This window comes from Hirundo rustica, chromosome 11 (genome assembly GCF_015227805.2).
Source record: "Hirundo rustica isolate bHirRus1 chromosome 11, bHirRus1.pri.v3, whole genome shotgun sequence".
NCBI classification, from domain to species: Eukaryota; Metazoa; Chordata; class Aves; order Passeriformes; family Hirundinidae; genus Hirundo; species Hirundo rustica.
The window spans coordinates 2360223-2383088 of NC_053460.1; the positions used below are offsets into that span (position 1 = coordinate 2360223).

General features: G+C 55.8%; 2 protein-coding genes across 3 annotated transcripts; both read left to right on the forward strand.

Moving 5' to 3' along the window:
* The first annotated feature begins 952 nt into the window (after positions 1-952).
* Positions 953-5121, forward strand: LOC120757824 (cytochrome c oxidase subunit 4 isoform 1, mitochondrial). 2 transcript variants are annotated; one of them, XM_040075461.2, is made up of 5 exons: positions 953-1029; positions 1775-1854; positions 2577-2741; positions 3926-4057; positions 4858-5121. In XM_040075461.2, exons 2-5 carry the CDS (start codon positions 1776-1778, stop codon positions 4992-4994), a joined length of 513 nt encoding a protein of 170 aa, XP_039931395.1. In that variant the 5' UTR covers positions 953-1029; position 1775; the 3' UTR covers positions 4995-5121. The 2 variants fall into 2 exon arrangements, with proteins under 2 accessions (XP_039931395.1, XP_039931396.1); XM_040075462.2 differs by lacking the exon at positions 953-1029 and adding an exon at positions 1146-1272.
* An 871-nt stretch (positions 5122-5992) lies between these two features.
* On the forward strand, positions 5993-22160 carry LOC120757999 (dual specificity protein phosphatase 22-A-like). Its single transcript, XM_040075759.2, has 10 exons — positions 5993-6034; positions 6154-6230; positions 7549-7582; positions 8097-8179; positions 12565-12614; positions 15687-15761; positions 16046-16217; positions 19719-21022; positions 21142-21326; positions 22041-22160. Exons 2-8 carry the CDS (start codon positions 6210-6212, stop codon positions 19890-19892), a joined length of 609 nt encoding a protein of 202 aa, XP_039931693.1. The 5' UTR covers positions 5993-6034; positions 6154-6209; the 3' UTR covers positions 19893-21022; positions 21142-21326; positions 22041-22160.
* Positions 22161-22866: the final 706 nt, after the last annotated feature.

Here is a 22866-nt window from a genome sequence, read left to right on the forward strand (position 1 = left end):
TCTCAGCCCTAGTTTTATCTACTAACAGACTCAGGACTTGTTTGTAAAGACAAATCTTGTCATTCCTCTCAGAAAAGATCGCTGGGATCATCCAGCCCAGCCTGTGACCCATCACCTCCGTGTCATCGCCAGTCGCAGGATGGTTTGGGTTGGAAGTGCCTGAAAGATCATCCACTTCCAACCCTGACACCTTCCACTATCCTAGGTTTCTCCAAGCCTGGCCTTGGACACTGCCAGGGATGCGGCATCCTAAATAATGAAGGAAAAAAGGGTTTCTATAGAAAAGATAACACCCTAAATTACTTCAGTGATGCCTCAGCCACGTTTGTCCCCAGCTGTCACGCTGATCCCTGCCCCTGCAAGCTCTCGGTGCTTTTTCCATCCTGGTTTTCGGCTGGTCCTGGGCTCCAAACCCTTTGTCCAGTTCTGGGCCCCTCACAAGAAAACAGGGGGGCTGGACAGTGTCCCGGGAAGGGAACGGAGCTGGGGAAAGGGTTGGAAAATCCTGAGGGAGCTGGAAAGGGGCTGAGCCTGGAGAAAAGGAGGCTCAGGGGGAAACTTGTGGCTCTGCACAGCTCCCTGACAGGAGGGGACAGCCGGGGGGAACAGGGACAGGAGGAGAGGGAACGGCCTCAGCCTGGCCCAGGGGAGGCTCAGCTTGGGCAGCAGCAGGAATTTCCCCATGGAAAGGGCGCTCAGGAATTGGAACTGCCCAGGGAGGTTTGGATCCCCATCCCTGGAGGTGTCCCAGGAGCTCCTGGAGGTGGCACTCAGTGCTCTGTGCTGGTGACAAGATGGCGATCGGCCACAGCTTAGATCGATGACCTTGGAGCTCTTTCCCACGCTCAGACATCCCGGGATTTTGGGAACGGGGGGGATAAGCCTCCAGCGGCGGTCCGCCCGTATCCCGTGAGCCCCCGCGCGGGGCCGCTCCGGCCCGGCCCGCTCGCTGCCCCGCGCTCCCGGCGTGCCCCGCGCTTCCGCCCGCCGCTCCTTCCGGTCCCTCCCGCCGTAGAGGACGGTCGCCAGGTCGTGGGGCCGGGACGAGCCCGGGAACGGGCTGGGAACCGGCTGGGAGGGAGAACCGAGCCCCCTCGCCATCCCTATCCGCGCCCGGGCTGGCGGGGCTGCGCGGCTTGCGGGGTTGCGGGGAGGGGTTTGAGGGGGGAGCGCTGCGACCCCTCCCGCGGGTCTCAGCCTGTCCGTGCGCGGTTCTGTCACCGGTGTCGCCACACGTCGGGCGGGACTGGGGTGACAGTCAGGGAGGGCAAGGTCAGGGACAGACAGCGGGTCATCGCGGGAGCTTGAGCGGCTTTGGGCTGTGATGGGGTCACCGGAGGAGCTCGAATCCCGTGTGGGTGGGAATCCCTTGTCCGGGATCTCGCCCGTCCCGGGGATGTGCCGGAGCTGCTCCCTGCTGAGGGGTCGCTGCAGTGGCTGTGGGATGTGCTCGGGCTCGCCTCGTGCGGGCTCCTGGAATCCGCCCAGGAACGGTTTATTTTGGAATTAATTTGGAATTTAAGGGTGGTTTAAATAAGGGAACGTCCTTTGCATCGAGTGCAGGAGGTTCGGGTTAAAAACGGGGAGAGGAAGGCTCATCCAAGTCAGTTTAGTGGGAGAATATCCCATAAAATATCATTGTCAGCGTGGAGTGATGTGCTGCCCTTTGGAGGAGCCGGGAATCTTTAGGATGTATTATTTTATATGCATATAAACTCGTGGAAAATGTTCTTATTTCACCTTGGGCACTGACAGTCGCTGCCTGTCCCTGCAGGATGTTGGCTTCCAGAGTGTTCAGCCTGGTCGGGAGGAGATCCATCTCCACCTCCCTGTGCCTCAGGGCACATGGACACGGTGGGTCCCGGCTGCTGCTGGAGGGGCAGGGAGGGAACAGAACACAGCCTGGAGGGGAGGAGAACAGAAATCTGCTCTGGCTGGGCTGTGGGTGAGGGGAGGGCTGGGATGGAGGGAGCTTGGGGAGGTGGCAGGAATCACAATCGTGGGATCATTCGGGTGGGAGAAGAGCTCCAACGCCACCAAGTCCAAGCTGTGTCCCATCCCCGCCTTGTCCCCACTGAATGCCACCTCAAGGAATTCTTGGGACACCTCCAGGGATGGGGATCCAGACCTCCCCTGGCAGCTCCAATTCCTGAGCACCCTTTCCATGGGGAAATTCCTGCTGCTGCCCAAGCTGAGCCTCCCCTGGGCCAGCCAGAGGCCGTTCCCTCTCCTCCTGTCCCTGTTCCCCCCTGCTGTCCCCTCCTGTCAGGAGCTGTGCAGATCCACAAGGTCCCTCCTGATCCCCATTTTCTCCAGGCTCAGCCCCTTTCCCAGCTGCCCCTGGATCCCTGGAAGTGTCCAAGGCCAGGCTGGACAGCCCTTGGAGTCCTGGATAGTGGGAGGCGTCCCTGCCTTTAAGATCCTTCCCAATCCATCCCGAAACGTTCTGTAATTCCATCCTCATGCCGTCAGAACAGGGATTTGTTCTAACCCCGCTGGCTTCCTGCGCTCTCACGCCGCTGGGTTTTGTCCCGTGAGCGGTCAGAGCCCTTTGTGTCCCCGTGTCCCCTGAGCAGGTGTGGTCAAGGCTGAGGATTACACCCTGCCAGCCTACGTGGACCGGCGGGACGTGCCCCTGCCCGAGGTGTCCTTCGTCAGGGACCTCTCTGCGCAGCAGCGCGCGCTCAAGGAGAAGGAGAAGGCGTCGTGGAGCGCCCTGTCCGTGGAGGAGAAAGTGGAATGTAGGTTCTGGCGGGGGGAGGTTCTGAGGGACAGAAACGGCACCGTTGCCGTGTTCAGTGTCGTGGAACGGGGCGTGAAGATCATCTCATTCCACCATGCCAGTGTCCAACCTGGCCTTGGGCACTGCCAGGGATCCAGGGGCAGCCACAGCTGCTCTGGGCACCCTCGCAGGGAGGAGTTCCTTCCCAATATCCCATCTCATTCCACTCAGCTCAAAGCCATTCCCCCTGTCTTGTCACTCCAGGCCTTTGTCAAAAGTCTTTTGACAGCTCTTTATTCCAGGCCATGCTTGGAACATCTCTTAATCCCTGTTTTTCTCAGTGTCTGTGAGCAGAGCTGATCAATGAAGGAGTTTAGTCCTTGTGTGCTCCATGCTTTTTATTCCCAAGATCTTTGGTGCTGCTGCAGAACATGAAATGCTCCTGCTGTGCCTTCTGTTCCGTGTCTGAGCTCACATTCAGACATTCTTCCCTCTTCCAGAGACCAAATAATAATAATAATAATTAGATTTATTTCTTGATTCCCATCTGCTTTCAACAAGGCAGGAAAAAAAAAATCTCCTCAGTACACCAACGTGCCGCTGTTAGTCCAGCTGAGTGAAGTGAGCCCCAAACACAGACATGGATTTGAATGTTAATAACCCCTGACCTTGGCATGACCCAAATTCCAGCTAATGAAAGCTCCCCGTGGGTGTTTTGACTTGCAAATAAATCTGCCTCATCTTTCCTAACTGCTTTCCTGGTATGAAGGGAGAACCTGGTCTGGGAAAAGTTTAAAAGTTTTTGAGGAATTGCTCTAAATTTTCTGCTGCTTTGGATTTCAAATTCCTGTGGATTTCAGTGGTGGCTGAGAAGCCTTTGGAGCTCGGAACATTCCTGTTGGAATTATTTGTGCTAGGAAGCTTTGGGGTCAATAACCACACTGGGAATTGGGGGGGAGGAAGGAGAGCTCCCAGTTCTCCTTTCTGTGCTGTAACTCGTGCCCAACTTTAGGATAATCAGTAAAATGGAGACTGAGATTGATGTGGGGATGAAACAACTCATTGGCTTCGGTGTGTGCCAAACCTAATTTAACATCCATCCCCTCAGGCTTCGTTCACCTCCCTCTGCAGGATTCCTGGTCACCTGCAAATCCCAGGGAAAGTTCAAAGAGAGGATCTGATACCTTTTTTTTCCTCCCCCAGTGTATCGGATAAAGTTCAACGAGAGCTACGCAGAGATGAACAAAGGGACAAACGAGTGGAAAACCATCATGGGGGGAGTTCTGTTCTTCCTTGGTCTCACTGGATTCATCCTCATCTGGCAGAAGCACTTCAGTAAGTAACTCTTCCATGGAGAGTGGGATCAGGAGATGCCTGACGGGAATTCTCTGGGGTCGGGATGGTTCATGGAGCAGCCAGGAGCTGTCTGTTAACTCCTGAAAACTCCATCCTGGAGCTGGAACTTGTGGGGATGTAGCAGAAACGTTCAGGAAGCTGACTCGTGGGAAGGGAGTGGAGCTTTGGGAGCACAGGAAATGGAAGGGAATGAGTGGAGAGATTCCTGATGCCAGAGCTTCCCCTCTTTTGCTGCCCTGGGTAGTGAACATTTGGGTTTGTGCCACGCTTGGCTGCTTTCCCGGCTAAGGATCCCACCTCCAGGGAGCCTCCAGCCGCCGGGAGGCAGAGCAGCAGCTAAAGGAGCTGCTCCCTGCCTTGGGGCTCCCAAAAAATGGGAAGCAGGAAGCTGTTATCTTGGTGATGAGGGAAACCACTTGGTGATGAGGAGAATCCATGTGGGAATGTGGTCTGAGCTGGGTGCTGCAGAAAGTGGATGCAGGGGGTGGAGATTGGAGCAGATCACGGAATCACAGGCTGCTTTGGGTTGGACGGGATCGTGAAGATGATCCCATTTCACCTCCATCCATGGGCAGGGACACTTCCCACTATCCCAGGCTGCTCCAAGCCCTGTCCAACACTTCCAGGGACGGGGCAACCATAGCTTCTCTGGGCACGCTGCTCCAGTGGGATGACTTCAGGTGGAAAAACCCCTTTTATCAGCGAAACTTAGCCCAAAATTCCCAACTTCCTCACGTGGCGTGAGGACGTAATTCCATAACTCCCTTCCCACCCTGCAGTGTACGGCCCCATCCCGCACACCTTCTCCGAGGAGTGGCTGTCGGCTCAGACCAAGAGGATGTTGGACATGAGGGTCAACCCCGTGGAGGGCATCTCAGCCCAGTGGGATTATGACAAGAACGAATGGAAGAAATAAAGCAACTCAGTGGAACCTGCTCTGCTTGAACATGAAAATGATTCCATCACCTGTGTGTGACCTCGTTGCTTGTACTGGAACACCCTCTCCACCTCCAGAAATGCTAATAAATGTCTGGTTAACTTGAGAGGTGCCTCTTGCTGCTCTCTGCATGGGTTGGTTGGGGTGGGGCGTCGGGTTCCTGAACAAAGATTTGCTTCCTGGCTTAATGTTCTCAGGGATAAGAAAGCTGCTGCCAAATTTCTCCCTTCTGCTGAGCCGGTGTCTCCTGGACTCTGCAGGTTTTTGTTCCTCCGGCTGTTTTGAGCCCTTAATCCGTGTTTTTCCCAGTGTCTCAGAGCAGAGCTGATCCATGAAGGAATTTTCTTAATTATGATGCAGCTCCTTGTGTTCCCACACGTGGACATCCATGGTTTTTATTCCCGAGATCTTTGGTCTCTCTGATCCCTGCCCCTCTGAAGACTAAACCAGGCTTGGACTTAAGTTTGCTCTTTTCCTGGTGGGAGTCCTGAAACATCCTGGAACTTGACGTTGTGGTTTAGGAGCTGTGCTGGGGTCTCAGCCACTTGCTGGCCCCTCTTTCCCTTCCACTCAGAAATTTGGGAAGGCTTCTAAGGTTAATTTAAGGGAATTCAGCAATGAGCCCCCCTTCCTACACCTGAAAAATCCCTCAAGTGATAAATTTATATCTCTGGGGTGCTGAGAAGCATCAGGGTGACAATCCCAGTCTGGTGATGGCTGGAATTCTGCTTTTCCCAGCTTTTTGCACAGCTCCTGCCTCTGGCAGCCTGGTGGCACCGACCTGGGTGAGGGACGTGGAGCTGCCAGGGGTTTGTGCTTGGAAAATTCGTGTTTTGGAGCAAATGCTGGAGCGTGGGTGCTGCTGGGATAAGGGAGTTGTTCCTTCCCAAAAGGCTGTGGAACCCCAGGGAGGCCAGGAGAGAAACCTGAGCCTTGCCGTGATCCCAGATCTTTATTTCATCCTCCCCTTCCCGGCACCAGCCACTCCCCGCTCCCTTTCCCTCCGGAGCAGCCTGCAGGTGAGCTGGGTTTGCCAGGGCTCCGCTCGCTCCCCTCCTGCCGTGTTTCCCTTCCTCCTGCTCTTGGAGGGGGTCAGATCTCACCACCCTGCCTGGGAATTTCGGGTTTTTATTTGCAGGTAGTCTTGGAGACCGAGAAACCACCCCGGATCCTGATCCTGGGGAGAGAAAATCCATGGGGAGTGGAATGAGCAAGGTACGGGGGGGCAGTGGGGTGGTGGCCAGCACGTCCTGTTCTTCTGCAGCCCGTGGATGCACTTCCCAGCTCCCTAAATACAACTGTCTGCACCTTCCCCTTTCCCACACCCCTTTGGAATGCCGAGCACTTCAAGAGAATTAAGAAAACAAACAGGGATTTAAATCCAGGGTTCATATCCGAGGTGAAGAGCTCGGTGCTTGCAGGTGTCAGAAAAGTGACAGCTGGCCTTAAATGCTCATCCCTGGCATGGTAAAACCTTGGAATTCTCATCCTCAGGGGTCCCTGCAGGGAAATTCCCCCTGTCCACCCTCGGGGTGTGCCCCAGCAATGGGGGAAGCGTGGTTTTTCAGTGCTGCTTTTTCCTCCAGGGCTGGAGGAGGGGATCAATTCCTGTTGGTGTCCTTAAATAACCACTTGGAATGCGAGTCCTCCAGTTTAAAATTAGACTCTGGGACAACAGCACTGAGATCAGATCAGGGCAAACTCCCTCTGCCTGGCTCTGGTGTGGTTTAACACTGGGGATTCACCCGCTGTGAACTCAGCCTGATGGGCAAAGCGGCTTTTACAGCCCCCCAGTGCCACCAAACCCTTCTGGGGAGCCCAGGCTGTGGTTGCCAAGGGCTGGATTGGTGCAGACACGTTTGTAGGATCCAGTTTTGGATTCCATAAGATGCAGGGCTCTGCATTCCCCTTCACAGTTTGCGCTGTGCTGAGTCCAGGCGTTTGCACCCAGGGATGGGCTGGGGTTCAGCTGGATGTGACCCAGTGCTGCTGAAAACCCTAAAGCTCCTCAAACCAGAGCTCTTCTGCCAGAAGGGCACCAGCGAGTCCAGCTGATAACCAGCTCTGTCTTCCTGGGCCTCTGGAAATGCTCTGGTGCCTTCTTACACCCCTTAAACACCCTGAGCTGTCCCTTTTCTCCTTCAGAGCCCTGCAGCAGCGAGCTGGAGGCCGAGTTTGCAGCCTTGACATCTCTTAACCGCAATAAATATAAATCCTGCTATAAATAGTGTCCATCCATCCCCAGCTGGCAGAGGCAACCTTTGAAACTCCAGAGGTTCGCATCCAAACCCCTCCCATTTCTGTGCTGAGTTTTTCTGAGCTCTGCTCTCCCGAGGGGTTTGGGCTCAGCCTTTCCTGGTTGTTTATGAAGATGATCCATGGATTTGGGTGCTTGGTTTGGCACGGCCTGGGGCGTTTGGTGCCAGGTTGTCCTGGTCCTGCTGGAACCAGGGCAGGGGCTCATTCCCACCACATCAGATGTACCTCATTCCCGGTGCCATCTGAATTCTCTCTCCTTTTTGTCACCTCCCAGGTTGTCACCGGCCTCTACCTGGGGAATATTCGTGGTAAGTGTCTTTCCCTGCTCCTCTGTGGTGCTGTGGGATCCTTGGGCAGCTGGCAGGTCTGGAGGATTCCTCTCCTTGGCAGCTCCACGTGCTCCCAGCTGGGAATCTCAGCATCATCCAGAGCTCCAGAGCTGCCCCAAATCCCCATCCCGAGTGCCAGTGATCCCAGTCTAGCCCAGGGAAGGGATGTCCCCTGGGAGCTGTGGTCACCAGCCACGCTGGAGCACCAGCAAATTCATGGCACACCTGGAAACCTCCTCAACAGCAAGGACACAGCCGCCTTTTCTGTGTTATCAGGGTGATTTCTGACTCTGGGGACGGCTTTAGGAACCTGCTCAGCTCCTGAACCCACCCATCCAAAGGGGATTTTGCTTGGAAAAGTGTCCAATCCCCTTTCCCCGCACCGTGTGGGATGAGAGGCGGCGGGAAGGGCTGGAATGGGGGTCAGGGCGCGGGGGGTGCCGGGTGTGGGTGCCAGCAGGGCAGGCAATTCCCACCTGGCTCCCATTCCCAGACTCTGAGGACCACGAGAACCTGCTGAGGAAGGGGGTGACCCACATCCTGTCCGTGCACAACCGCGCCGAGCCCGTGCTGGAGGTGCGTGCCTGCGGGGGAGGGCCTGGGGACTGACTGGATTGACACCGATTTGCACCAGTTTCATACCGATTTGCATCAATTTTATACCGATTCGCACCCATTTCACCCGATTTGCACCATTTTTATACCGATTTGCATGATTTTTATACCGATTCGCACCCATTTTTCACACCAATTTGCATCCTTTTTATACCAATTTGCATCCTTTTTATACCGATTTGCACCATTTTTACACCGATTTGCACCACTTTACGCCGATTTTCACAATTTTTATACCAATTTTCACCATTTTACACCAATTTGCACCATTTTACACCAATTTGCACCATTTTACACCGATCTGCACCAATTTTATACCGATTTTCACCATTTTTACACCGATTTTCACCATTTTACACCGATCTGCACCAATTTCATACCGATTTTCTCCATTTTTATACCGATTTGCACCATTTTACACCAATTTGCACCATTTTTCCACCGATTTTCAGCATTTTACACCGATCTGCACCAATTTCATACCGATTTTCACCATTTTTACACCGATTTGCACCAATTTTATACAGATTTGCACCATTTCTATACGAATTTGCACCAATTTTACACCGGTTTGCACCGACTGACGCCGGGCAGTGCTGCCCGAAGGAGCTCAGGGATGGATTTGGGGTGTTTGGGGCATCACTCGGGAGTTTTTTTGGGGGGGCAGGCGGGACCCTCAGCGCTGCGGGGCCGGGCCCGGCGGGTGCCCGGTGCTGCCGGGGGGTCCCCACGAGAGGGCGGCGGCGCCCCGCGGATGGAGCCCGGGCGGGGACGGGACACCGCGGGACACGCTCCCGCACCGGGCACCGCCCGCTCCGCGTCCCCGCTCCTCCGGCCCCGCCGATCCCCGGAGCGCTGCGGGCTGCTCGGCGGGGAAACTGAGGCAAGAGGGAGCGGCCCCTGGGGATGATGCCGGAGGTGTCGGGCGGGTCGCTCGGGCGCAGGTCCCGCCCGGGTGGTTCCGTGAGCCGGGAGCAGCTGCGGGCTCGGCTCCCGGGATGTGCGAGGAGTGAGGTGCTGGGGACCTGATGGGGGGCAGGGACAAATTCCACCCTCCCTGGGGGCTCCAAGCCCCGTCCAACCTGGCTTTGGACATTCCGGGGATCCTGGGCACCCTGTGCCAGGGTTTCCCCACCCTCACAGCCAAGAATTCCTTCCCAATATCCCATCCAGTCTGCTGTCTGGCAGTGGGAGCCATTCCCTGTGTCCTGTCCCTCCAGCCCTTGTCCCCAGTCCCTCTCCTGCTCTCCTGGAGCTCCTTCAGGCCCTGGAAGGGCTCTGAGCTCTCCCTGGAGCCTTCTCCTCTCCAGCTGAGCACCTCCAGCTCTCCCAGCCTGGCTCCAGAGCAGAGGAAATCCAGCTTTTGGAGTTTTTCCTGGGCTCCTCTGGACTCTCTCCAGCAGCTCCACATCCTTCTGGTGCTGGGGGTCCCTCACCCCAGTGTTGGGAAGCTGCAGAAAGGGGACAGGACCACCAGGACCCTCGTCCTTTCTGGGGCCACCATGGGGAGGGGACCCCAACCAAACCCCAGCAGGAGCCTCTCCCCTGCGGGAGGGGGACAGGGCCACAGGGAAGGACAAACGGATCGGGGACAGTGGGACAGGGCCACAGGGAAGGACAAACGGATCGGGACCAGTGGGACAGAGCCACAGGGAAGGACAAACACCTTGGGGACAGTGGGACAGGGCCACAGGGAAGAACAAACGCCTTGGGGACAGTGGGAGAGCGGCCAGGGCTGGAGAGCGTGGGGCTCGGCCAGACGGGGTGAAAAGCACACCAAGTGTTTACAACAGGGAGCAAAGCGCATGGAGAGTTTACAATAGGGAGCAAAGCACACGGAGCGGTTACCATGGGGAGCAAAGCACATCAAGAGCTTACAACGGGGAGCAAACACACGGAGCGTTTACAATGGGGAGCAAAGCACACGGAGCGCTTAGAACAGGGAGGAAAGTGCATGGAGCGCTTACAACGGGGAGCAAAACACACCAAGAGCTTACAATGGGGAGCAACATGCATGGAGCGCTTACAACAGGGAGCAAAGCACAGAGAGTTTACAGCACGGATCAAAGTGCCCAGAGCACTTACAACGGGGAGCAAAGCGCACAGAGAATTTACAACACAGAGCTGAGTGCATGGAGCGCTTACAACACAAAGCAATGCGCACAGAGAGTTTACAACACGGAAGAAAGCGCACATAGAACTTACAACAGGGAGCAAAGCACAGAGAGCTTACAGCATGGAGGAAAGCACGCAGAGAGTTTACAACACAGAGCTAAGTGCATGGAGCGCTTACAACGGGGAGCAAAGCACACATGGAGCGCTTACAACATGGAGCAAAGCGCGCAGAGAATTTACAACACGGAACAAAGCGCACATAGAGCTTACAACAGGGAGCAAAACATAGGGAGCTTACTGCATGGAGCAAAGCGCGCAGAGAATTTACAACACGGAACAAAGCGCACAGAGAATTTACAACACAGAGCAAAGCACATGGAGCGCTTACAACACGGAGCAAAGCGCACAGAGACCTTACAGCATGGAGGAAAGCGCACAGAGAATTTACAACACAGAGCAAAGCGCATGGAGCGCTTACAACACAAAGCAATGCACACAGAGAGTTTACAACACGGAACAAAGCAATGCACACAGAGAGTTTACAACACGGAACAAAGCGCACATAGAACTTACAACAGGGAGCAAAGCACAGAGAGCTTACAGCATGGAGGAAAGCACGCAGAGAGTTTACAACACAGAGCAAAGCGCATGGAGCGCTTACAACACAGAGCGAAGCACATGGAGTGCTTACAGCATGGAGGAAAGCACGCAGAGAGTTTACAACACAGAGCAAAACGCATGGAGCGCTTACAACGCGGAGCAAAGCGCGCAGAGAATTTACAACATGGAACAAAGCGCACGTAGAGCTTACAACACGGAGCAAAGCCGCGCAAAGGGGAAGCGGCCGGGCGCGGGGGGTTGAGCAATGTGTCAATCACGGCCCCGAGCGGTGACCGCAAACCCCAGCCCCGCTCCCGTGTCCCCCGGCCCCGCGGGAGCTGCCGGATCCACCCGGCCCGGGGAGCCGTGGGTCGGGTTATCCCTTTTTCCGACCCAGAGGTGGGCGCTTTAAAAGCTTTCGTTCCATTCTCGGTCCCACACAAAGGGCGAGACCGTTCGGATGTTACCGTTCACGCCGTCACAATCAGAACTATTTCCTAATTGCAACACGTTATGAGCGTTTTTTGGCCCGCCAGCTTTTGCCTTAAAGCCAAATCATCTGAAGTTACCCCTCGTGGGTCCTGCTGCAGTGCGCCTTTCACGGTTCTAGTTCTCCAAAGTATCCTGTCCGTCTGCAAGGCCATCCTTGGGAACTCGTTTCCGGTTCCATTTCTCTCTCCATGGCCTTTCCTGTTCCATGGCCTTTCCAGGTCAGCGTTTTCCATCTCGACGTTCGCATGCACGTGCACGCTGCCTGAGCCTTCTGCCAGGCCTTGAGAATTCCCTACAAACCCGTTCCCCACAGCTGTGGGTCCGGCTTTGGGGTGGGTTGAGGTGGGTTTGGATTCTCCACGGTGGGTTTGACGGCGTGGTGGCTCTTCCCAGCGTGGGCAGAGGTTGGGATGGCACCAGGCTGTGGAGCTGTGGGTGAGGTGATGCCTGGAAAGCCTGTCCATGCTCATCCTTGCATTCCAGCACGGAGTTATCCCTGTGCTCATCCTGCTCTGCCCCTTCCTTCCTTAAATAATCCATTTTTCCAGCCTCCTGGGCTGGAGGGTGGTCCAGGGAGTTGGGCTACCTGAGCCAGGAGTGACCTGATGGAGATGGGGTGCCCTGGCTGCAGGGTTTCCCTCCTCGTTTTGCAAAAAAAGGATTGAAAAAAAAAACAACAACAAAACCCCAACCCCCAGATAAAAAGGATCTAAATTTAGCTCCGAACAGGGAGGATCGAGGAAGCGACGTTTTCAGGAGAGGAAAGTAATCTGACCTAGGCCAGCCAGGCAGCAGATGATTTATGGGGTATCAAAAGGACAGGGAGGAAATAACTCATTGATGAGCGTGGCTTTGTCAGTGCACATCTTCCTGGTGGAGTTTAGGGCTCCCTGGCTCCGTTTTGGGGGGCTCCTGAATGATTTAGGTGTCCCCACAGCTTGGCCTGTCCTGTGGGATGGAGAGGAAATCGCCTGGGGTGGGATGGATGCGCCCACCCAGGGTGCTGGAGCAAACCCCAAAGTGGTTCTCAGCTTTCTTCTCCCCTCGAGGTCAACTGAGAAAGGGGTAAAAAAAGGAGATAAATGGAAGATTTTGTGGTTCTTGGAGGTATTTCGTGATTATTTTATTTTGTATTGCAGGACATGACCTATCTGTGTATCTCGGCCTCGGATTCATCCAGTCAGAACCTGTAAGTGATTTCCCATCCTTTGTCCTGTTGGCAGCTGTTGGTCAATAAAAGCTCAGGTTCTGCAGGATGGAGGTTTAGCCCGTTCACACTGTGAAATTTCACATAATCCCTGAGCTTCCCAGAAGCTGGGGCTCATTTTTGTGCGGTAAATAACATTTTAGGGCTTAAAAAAAATCTATTTTTAATGTGCGCTTGCGGTCAGGAAATGTAATTTTTCGTCAAGCTGCAGAATTATTCCACTGGGCAGGATGGAAAATTGGAGTGTTAGGAAGATGATTTGTGTCAGTCTTCAAGGCATTTTTAAAAAAATAAATTTATTAAAATACAAATTATTTTCACTATATAAAGCACAGATGCTCATTAAGTCTTGGAACGCTGTTTTGGAGACGAAGCTGCTGAGAGGAGCTGGGAGGAATTCCCAGGATTTTGTGGGATGCTGCTGCTTTGGGGGTGACGGGCGCCCATAAATCATCCATTTGCACCAGCAAATTGGCAAATCCGCAGGATTTTCCTCTCCAGTCAAACCCCAAAAAACAAAAAAACCCCGATTTCCAAGGCCCTGCCTGTGGAGGTGCTGGTTTTTCCAGCATCCTTGGGAGCAGCCGTGCCCAGGGGGTGGAATTCTGCTTGCTCACGCTCCCACTGAGCGGAAAGAGAAGCTTTACAAGAAAACCCTGCCTCAGCAAGAACTGGGATTTTTGGTTGCTATTTTTTTTTCCTCCCCCCCTTCGCTCATTTCTTTGCGTTTGTGGTGTGTCTACGAAAAGGAAAAAAAAAGAAAAAAAAAAAAAAAGGGAAAAAAAAATAAGATAAGGCTGCCTGCAGGAAGGAAGAGTTATTCAAGAAACTATTTTCTGCTCGTCGGTTTATGCCTCGGATTTCACAATCCTGGTGAACTTTGTGTCCTGCTTGTGACTGGGGGAGCTCAGCACTGCAATTCCACTCGCTGATCCCACGCTTTGAGGCTGCAAAAGCTCAGGCAGAGCTTTTCCTCTGAAAAAATAATAATAAAAAAAAAAAAACAGAAAGCCACCGGTGGAATGGGTGAGGATGGATGGGGGAGCCGAATTCCTTTGGGATGGGTTGGGACGGGGATGCAGGCTGGGGGCACGAGGAGCAAAGGACATTCCTGCCTGTCCTGCCGAGGGGCAGGAGGGGAGGATCGGGATCTGGAGAGTTTGGAGCTGTGTGGGCAGCGCCTGCAGGCCCTGGGGGATGTCATCTGCTCTGTGGAGAAGAGCAGGACAAGCAGGGAAATCCCCTGGGACCAGCTTTAGGCAGGGAAAATCCTCCCTGATGGTGATGCTCCCCTTGCTGGAGGATCCTTGGACTGACGTCTCCTCCCAGGAATGAGAGGCTCAGTATTTTTAGCCCGATCACGACGGCAGGGACTCCCTCATCTCTCCTCCTGTTCCTGGGAAGCAGAACCACCTGCTGTTCCTGAACAAATTCATATTCCTAAACCTCCTTGGCTCCTTCGAAGGTGCCGAGCGCAGCGCTCCCTGGGCAGGGGTGAAGTGCCCCCTCTTCCATGGGCCAGCGGGGATGGAGGCGACTCTGGAGAGTTCCCAGAGGGAAAGCAGCCCCCAGAGGAGTGGGAATAACTGCGGGAGGTCCTGCCTTGGCTTCTGAGAAATCAGGAAGGCTGCGTGGGCTCACGCCCACCCCGTCACGCGGAGCAGAGGAAGTCCAGCTCTGGAGCAGAGGTGCTGCCAAAGGAACCCTCTTCTCCTCCTGGAAAACCCAGGGCTGGGTGCCCAAGGAGGCCACAAGTGACCAGAAGCACGAGTTTGAGCTTTTCTGCCTCAAAACCGCCCCGAGGCTCGGCGTGGCTGAGTGGGAGGGTAGGGACGGGCAGGTTTTATTGGAAGGAGAGGAACATCTGGCTCAGTGTGGCACAACAGCTCCTGGAATCCCATCCAGGGATGAGCCGGACAAGGTTTGTCTCACCAGAGCCTGCCGTGAGCACCCAGCTCTGTCCACTCAGCCCACATGGAATTAGTTATCCTGTTTTCCTGGTCTCCATGGGGAAGCCCTGGCTCCCACCTGCCCTGTTCTGCTGCCGAGTGCTCCGGTGTGGGGGGGGGAACGTGCTCCCTCTGCTTTGCCAGCAGCTCCTGGTTGTGCTTTTGGGAATGCAGGCAGCAATCCGGGACGTGCCTGTGCTGTGCTCACCTCTGTGTGCCTGCCCGTGGAGGGGGGCAAAATGTCTCCTCCCTTTCCCTTTCTCCCTTTCCCTCTCTCCCTTTATCCCTTTCTCCCTTTCTCTCTTTCTCCCTTTCCCTCTCTCCCTTTCTCCCTTTCTTCTCCCTTTCTCCCTTTCTCCTTTTCCTTCCCTCCCTTCTTTTCCCTTTCTCTTTCTCCCCTTCCCTCCCTTTCTTTTCCCTTCCTCCCTTTCCCTCCCTCCCTTTCCTTTCTTCCCTTTCCCTCCCTCCCTTTCCTTTCTTCCCTTTCCCTCCCTCCCTTTCCTTTCTTCCCTTTCCCTCTCTCCCTTTCCTTTCTTCCCTTTCCCTCTCTCCCTTTCCTTTCTTCCCTTTCCCTCTCTCCCTTTCCTTTCTTCCCTTTCCCTCTCTCCCTTTCCTTTCTTCCCTTTCCCTCTCTCCCTTTCCTTTCTTCCCTTTCCCTCTCTCCCTTTCCTTTCTTCCCTTTCCCTCTCTCCCTTTCCTTTCTCCCTTCCTCCCTTTCCCTCCCTCCCTTTCCCTCCCTTTCCCTGCTGGCATCTCTCCATCTCTCCCTAGGAGCGGTGCCGGTGTTTTTGGCGCTCTTGGGGGATGAGGCAGGACAACAGGGAGAGTTCGTGCCCCTTGAGGTGATCCCTTTCCCTGCAGGCTGTGCCCCTGGGGCTGAGCCGCTTCCTCTCCGGCGGCATCTCCCTCATCCCCCGATCCCTCAGGAAATGCCCCGGGATGTCTCCCAGGTTATTCCCTCCACCGGGGCAGAGGACGGATCTCTGGTGGCCCCGGGGTGGCGGAAAACCCTCGGGAGTGCCGCAGCTGCTGTTGGCAGCGTGTCCCGGTGTCCTGCCGGGACGGACATCCCTCCCCTCCTCACCTGCCGCCTCTGTCCCCGCAGGCTGCAGCATTTTAAGGAGTGCATCCAGTTCATCCACGAGTGCCGGCTCGGAGGGGGAGGCTGCCTGGTGCACTGGTGAGAGCTGCTGGGAGCCCTTCCGCCCCACCCGTCCTCTGGGAGCCGGGGATGGGCTCCCAAAAAAGCTGAACATCCCTGGGGAGAGGGAGGGAGGAGGAGAGGAGACCCTGGGATCCACCTCACCTTGGGATCCACCTGAGCATCCAGGGTGTGGGACAGGCTCGAGGAGGGGACGGGGGTGGGGGGTGACAGCAGCGCTCCCCACCCCGGCGGGGGGATCTGCATCCCGCGGGCGATCCCTGCGGGATCCTCTCCCTGACGCGGCCCCGGGGCCACGGCAGCCTGGCCGGGGTGTCCCGCAGCACCACGGTGCTGGTGGCCTACCTGATGACAGTGACCGAGCTGGGCTGGGAGAGCTGCCTGGCTGCCACCAAGGCCGTGCGCTCCTACGCCAGCCCCAACCCCGGATTCCAGCAGCAGCTGCGGGAATACGAGAGCACGCTGCTCCCGGAGGTAAGGACCCCTCGGGATACGTTTTGGAAGGGTTTTCGAGCAGGGAAAAGCTCCTTTGCATGCGGCTTGTTTGCCCCGGCTGGATTTTGGGAAGGTCGTTTATCACCTGGAGAGATTTGGGGGGGTTGGGTGAAAAAAAAGAAAATTAAAAAAAAAAAAAAAAATAGGTGCACTTCGATATTATGTGAGCGCACTTTAAAAAGCTCTTAAAAACCTTGAACTTGAAAACCCTAAAGCTGAAAACCCTGAAGTTGTTTTCTCGAGTTAGGACACGGCGGGAGGGATGGGAGAACAGTTTGTCCCTTGGGAGCCTCAGCAAGGAGCTGGGCCAGTTCCCGGGAGTGTGGTGCGCAGAGGGGGAGTGGAGAGGGAGGAAAGCTCTCGTCAGGAATTTCGGGATGTTCGGCACGTTTGGATCTTCCAGGGCTCCCTCTGCCTGCAAGCCCCCTGCTCCCAGGGGCCGGTGACGGCCAGGAGCCAGTGTGGGTGGAGAAATCTCCTATTTCCTCCCCAAAATGAGGCGGAGCAGCAGGTTTTGGGAGAGCAGCGGCTCGGGCTGGATGAGTTCCCATCCCGTGCAGGGGAGGGAGGATGGAGCGGAGCCGAATTCCAGCAGCTGGGAGAGCGCTTAGTGCAGAGATCAGAGCTGCACTTTTGACCTGGAGAGCCTTCGAAAGCGGAGGGAAAGGCCTTGAAAGGCAAAGGGAAAAACCTTAAAAAGCAAAGGGAATAGACCTTAAAGAGCAAAGGGAAAGGCTTTTAAAAGCACAGCTCCCACCTGCCTCTCCAGCCGCCTCCAGCCTCCCACTCTGGGCGCTGCTCCTTCACCCATCCCTGGGGTCCCAAACTTCCCGTGGGACACAGACACCTCTGCGAGGAAAGGGTGACGCTGGGCAGGGGCTGTCACAGCTCGTGTCACCCCTAAACTCGGTGCCACCCCTGGAGGCAGAGCCCCCCATCCACTGCATGCAGCGATGCAGCGATGCAGCGATGCAGCGATGCAGCAGTGCGGCCATGGCCCCGTGGCAAACAGGAGCCGGCTGTTCCCAGCCCGTGGAGGGGATTGCTGTCCTCTCAGGAGGCAGCAGGGACAGCGGGTGACACCGGCCCAAAGGCCAGCCCCGAGTTCCCTTCCCCGGGCGCTGTCACATGAGGGACGCGGCTCTGCCCCGCTGTCGCCAGCTTGCGAGGGTGGAAAATGCTCCAAGGGATTACAAAACACCCGAGGTGCTGGAGATTCCCTGCGGGGCTTCCCCTGGCCGGGCCGGCTGTCCCCAGCCCTTCCCACGCTCTGGCCCAGCACAGACCTTGGTGTGGGGTTTGTTGTGCCCTCCCTCCGCCCCGGTTATTCCTCCTGCTCCCAAAATCCAGGCTGGGCTCAGCGGACGCCAAAATTTCCTCCCTTTCCCTTCAAAGCTGCTCTTCCGTCACCTCACAGTCCTGCCAGTGGCTTTGCAGCCTTTTCCCTGAAACACCCGAGGCACAGCTGAGGGTGGAGGCTCTTGGATGTGTTTTCCTGCCCTGTGGGATTTAGCAAGAGCCTCCTTTTCCTTGAAACTCCCACCCGTGTGTTCCCTGTGATGTCAGCGCTGGGCAGGGAATGGCCCTCGTAGCGGGAAAAGCCTGGATCCTTGGCGGTGAAAACCTGAGGAGGAGGAGCAGGTCGGACCTTCTGGGCACCTCCCGGGGCTGTGGTGCCTCAGTTTCCTTCATCTCAGGGAGCTCAGATGGGAGGAAGGGATGGGGAAGATGCTCCAGCCTCGCTGCTGGAGCGTGCAGCTGCGGTTTCCAGCTGGCAAATGGGGCTTTTCTGGGCTGGGGGGGGGCAAGAAGGAAGGAAGGGACCGAGGGCAGCAGCAGGATGATGGGTAAGGTTAGAAAAGGAAGTCAGTGGGCACAGATGGGCATTCTGGTGACAGACCTGTCCCCCGTGGTGCTGGCACACCATGGCCAGGCTGCCTTTTTCCCCCTGGAGGAGGAGGAGGAGGAGGAGGGCAGTGGGTTGGTGGTCAGCACTGGAGGAAATGGGCTGGAACCACTTCTTGCTCTGGCTTTAAGAGGAAATGCCTGGCAGCTTCCCCCATCTCCCACCCCTGGAGGGTGGGAGCCAGCCCCCAGGCTGGCTGGTGGGTGCTGAGCCTTGCTGGGTGCCAGGCAGCTCTTCCCGTGGAGCTGCATCCCTCTGGGCGCTTTGCATGTTCCCCCCATGAGATCCTGGCCCCAAATCCTGTCCCCAACCCTTTGGGTCTCACTTCCCAGGGGTTGTTTTCTAGCAAGGAATACGGGTCTGGCTCTCAGGACCCCTCTGAGCAGGGATGTCCCCGCTTCCAGGTGGCAGTTCCTGCTGGCCCAGGGAGAGGGTTTGGGAAATCCAGACATTCCCACTGGAAATCCCCCCTGCCTGAGCTGATTTTCCCTGGCTGCAGGAGAGGGGGGATACCACCAGGATCATTCTAAAACTTTTTTTTTTTTCCCTTGTGGCTCGCCCAGTGCTGGCAGGACAGTGCTGAGCTGCCAATCCTGCTGTCCTGCATCCCAAACTTTTTCTGGGAACTCGGTGGCTCCTGCCCATTCAGGAGGCCAAATCTACAGCCAGGGCACCTCGCCCTGGGGGTGCCAGGGCTGGGCAGCTCGTGGGAGCTGCTCCCTTTCCCCCTGGATCCCCTGGCTCCATCCCATCCCTGTCCCCGTGCTGCCCCATCCCAGGGCTCCAATGCTCGCTCCCTCTCCGCACCCTTTGCACCCATGGGTGCTCTCCATCCTTCCCTCGAGGTGTTTGCCGTGGCTGGGTGCTCTCCTGCCGCTCATCCCGGCCATTCCTTGCTGGAGCAGCTGGCTCCCAGCTCCTCAGGGAGATGGCAGAGCCCTGGGAATGGGGAATCCTGGCAGAGCTGCCCCTCCCTGCCCAGGCTGCTCCGTGCTGCCATTCGGGACTCTCTGGCTCTTCCCTCATCCCAAGCAGTAACGGGAAGAGTTTCTCTGGATCATCCCTTGCTGCCAGCTGGCCCAGGATGCTCCAGCCTCTGGAATAATGGGGATAAGCGGGATGAGAGGTTCCCCACAACCTCGCGGTGGTGAGCGAGGTGCTCTGACAACAACCCGGCCCTGCTGCTTATGGGGGAAAAAAAAAATAAAAATCTTTGGGAAGCATTCCTTACGGGAATTCAGGCACACGAGGAACAGCAGCGGCTTCTTGGCAAGGAGGAATAAATAAAGCTGCCGTCGCAGCTGCGGCCGGCGTGGGAGGCTGAGGGTGCTGCCAGCTCTGTGCTGGGGATGGGGGGAGTGCTGGGGTGGGGGGATCCGCTGCCTCTGTGCCGTGCTGAGTGTGAGCTCCTGTGGGATCGGGATCTTCCCCCGTGCTGGATGTGCCTGGGGATCACCCCGGCTTCGCTGGGATGCGGCAGGAATTGCTTTGCTCGCTGCTTTCCGCTCTCTCTCTCTGAGCTCTCTCAGCTTTTCAGGTCACCCTGACAACCTCTCCCGGCTTTTTCCTGGCAGTACCGCGCCTGGATCCGCCGGGATTACGGCAGGAACCCCTTCCAGGACCAGGAGGAGCTGCAGCGCTTGCTGGGGAGCAGGGATGGATCCTGGCAGCGCTCCGCAGCTCCCACCTCCCCTCCTCCCTGCCCCGCGGGTGGCACCGGGGGTGGCAGCAGGTGGATGGACGGATAAGCTGCTCCCGGGCCGGCCTTGGCCCTGGGGCTTGGAAAACTCCGTTTTTCCCTTTGCCAAGCACCTCCAGGGATTCAGGTCTAGGGCAGAAATCCACCGGCACCAGCGTGGGCTGCGGGATTGGAGCAGGGGGACGGGACTCACAGAGCCCCCAGCTCCGGGGAAGGGGTGACAGCGCCCAGCTCTGTCCCATTCCCACATTCCCAATGGATTACAGCCACTTTTCCACCCCGAGAGCAGCAGCTCTCTCCTCATGACCATATCTGGGCTGGCAGGGCACGGGAAAGGTGATCCAAGGTGGGAGGAGATGGAGAGAGGCCACCTTGTCTGTCCCCTGCTTCCCTGGGGAAGGAGGGGTGAATCCCGGGATGTGGGGGTGCTGCTGAGCCTCGGCTGGCACCCAGTGGGGTGGGGAGAGGGGCCGCAGGTGTGTTTGGGGCTGCCCCTCGCTGTGCGTGGAGTTTCCCAGTCCTTGGCATGTGAATATCTGGAATTTTCCTTCTCCCAATCCCGGGGAGGGGGGAAATCCAGCGGTGCCAGAGGCTGCCTGTCCCACTGCCTCCATCCCTGGAGCCACAGTGGGTTTGGGTTTTCCCCGAGCCCCGTCTGAACGTCCCTGCTCGCTGAAGAAGCCAAAAGCTTGGTTGGATTCACTCAACCCATGGACCAATTTAACTCTGTCCCTCTCCAAAAGCCTTTTTAATACCTAAAACCCGTGGCCATGCCCAGCTTTTCATCCCAAACTCGGATTGTGCTTTTCCAGAGCTTTTTTTTTTGGCAGGAATCCCGCCCCCCACCTGCCTTACAGGGAGGGTCCCATCCCATGGATTCAGCCCTTCAACCCTTCCGTGCCATCTCGGCCTTTTCCTCTAAATTCCCCGTTTGTCCACCCAGAAACGTCTGTTCCGCAATTCCTTCTCAGAAAGAGATGGAATTCAAAACATTTCTAGGAATTCTCTCGATGGAGATTTCTGGGTACTCATCGTGTGACAGCACCGGGGGTGACTCGCCCAGCTGCTAATAAAGAAGAGAGTGATTAAAATCACGAGGGTGCCTGGACCTGATTTGTGGTGTTCCTGGTGGGAATAAAGGCATGGACTGAAACGACCGCCCTGCTTCCCGTTTTCTTGGTGAGAACCACCAGCAAAATGAAAAGCTTTAAATATTCCGTGCTTAGCCACGATGTATAGAATTCCAGGGGGGGGAAAAGAAAAATAAAAAATGGGTGGTTTTCCCTATTTTTTTTTAGGTGGAGAAAAGGATCCCTGTGGCTGTTGTTCCACATGGAAGTGATGGGAAAGCAATAACCGAGACCGAGGCTGTTGCTGGGATGTTGATGGCGAACGGGATCAATGCTGGATTTAAAAGCCTCTGTTCTCGTTTTAGGAAGCAGCAAAAATGGAACTCGCACGCGGGACGAGAAAAGAGAAGGAGGTGGGAGTTAATAGGAAGTCATTGGAGATGGGTGATAAGCAGAGATTAGGTTTGCAGGAGGGGTGATAAGCTCCACAGCCCTGCCCCTCCCGGCCATCCCCAGCCTTCAAACATTGCCCAGAGCACCGAAGCAAAACCTGGGAAAATCCCCTGGATTTGGGGAATCACAGGGAATGCTTCCCTGGAGCAGCAGCACCCTCCATGCCTGACATCACAGCCACAAAAAGCTCCTCCTAACCCAAATTTCCCTGGATTTGAGGGGTATCCAAGGTGAATATATCAATTTTTTTTTTCCACTCTGGCCTCCATCAGCAAGACCTGAGGTGGCTTTAGGAACTCTGGGAGCTGGGGGGCAAACCCTGAACTGGTAAAACTGGGCCCATTCCCACTTTTTGGACATTGCCAAGAGCACCCCAGGCCTGGCTGCTGGGCTCTGCTGTCCCACATCAGCCTTCCCAAAAGCCTGGTGCCTCTGGCGCGGGGAAATCGGCTCTGCTGAAGCGTGGCTGAGCTTCCCAGAGCGCAGCTAGCACGGGGAGATTGTTCCCAACACGTTCCCGGCCCTGCTCATCTCCCCTTCCCAGCACAAACAGGGCTGGGGGGCATCTCCCAGCACATTTTAGTTGCTCAAACCCCCACTTTAACGGGTTTAATTTTTTTATCCTCCCCACGGGGATCCTCCTCAGCCCAGGGAATTTGGATTTACCTTTCCAGGCTGCCTATGAAGCTGCAGAGCCAAAACGAAGCTGGGAATGACGAAGTCAGCTCGCTCCACCGAAATGAATCTCCAGGTCTTTGGTTTCCAGAGGGGATGGAGAGTTTGGTTGTGTGCAGACCCTTTAAATCCCAAGGGTTTTTTTAATTTTAACAAAATAAAGTGTTTTTTGCAGGAGGGTCTCTATTTAGCAGGGGGGAGGTGGTGATGTGAAGCCCTTGCAAAGCTTAAAATTGTATTTTTCATGAAAAAAAAAAAAGAAAATCAATCCTCCTGACTGTATCTGGTTGCAGAAGATGTTTTTGGCTCACCCCAAATCTCCTGGGGGGGATCCAGTGAGGATCAGCGGGGTGTTTAAAAACAAGGAGCCTTTCAGCCATTCTTTATTAGAAATGACAGGAGAGGTTGTGCACCTCAGAGCGTTATTTTTATTAAACCATCTGTGCAGCTCCACACATTTCCCATTTCTCTGTATTACCCACGTGGGAGTAATTATGGTTTTCTTCCAAGAAATGTGTGTGTAATCTGGTAATCCCAAAAAAACCCCCTCCGAAGTCAGGCTGCAGATGGTCCTTCATGCTCTGGTGGCCCTGGCTGGGTTTGGCTGGGCTGGGGCACAGTCAGGACACCAAATCCAGACTGGGAACAGTGGGAACTGCTGGGGAGGGAATGATCCAGGTCTGGGATTGATCCAGAAAGCAACTGGAAACTGCCTGGGGGTGGACTAAACTGGGACTGGGCATGGACCAGTCTGGGACTGGGGAAAGTGACGGGGGAGTGGGAATGGACTGAGCTGGGACTGGGGACACTGGTCTGAGACTGGGA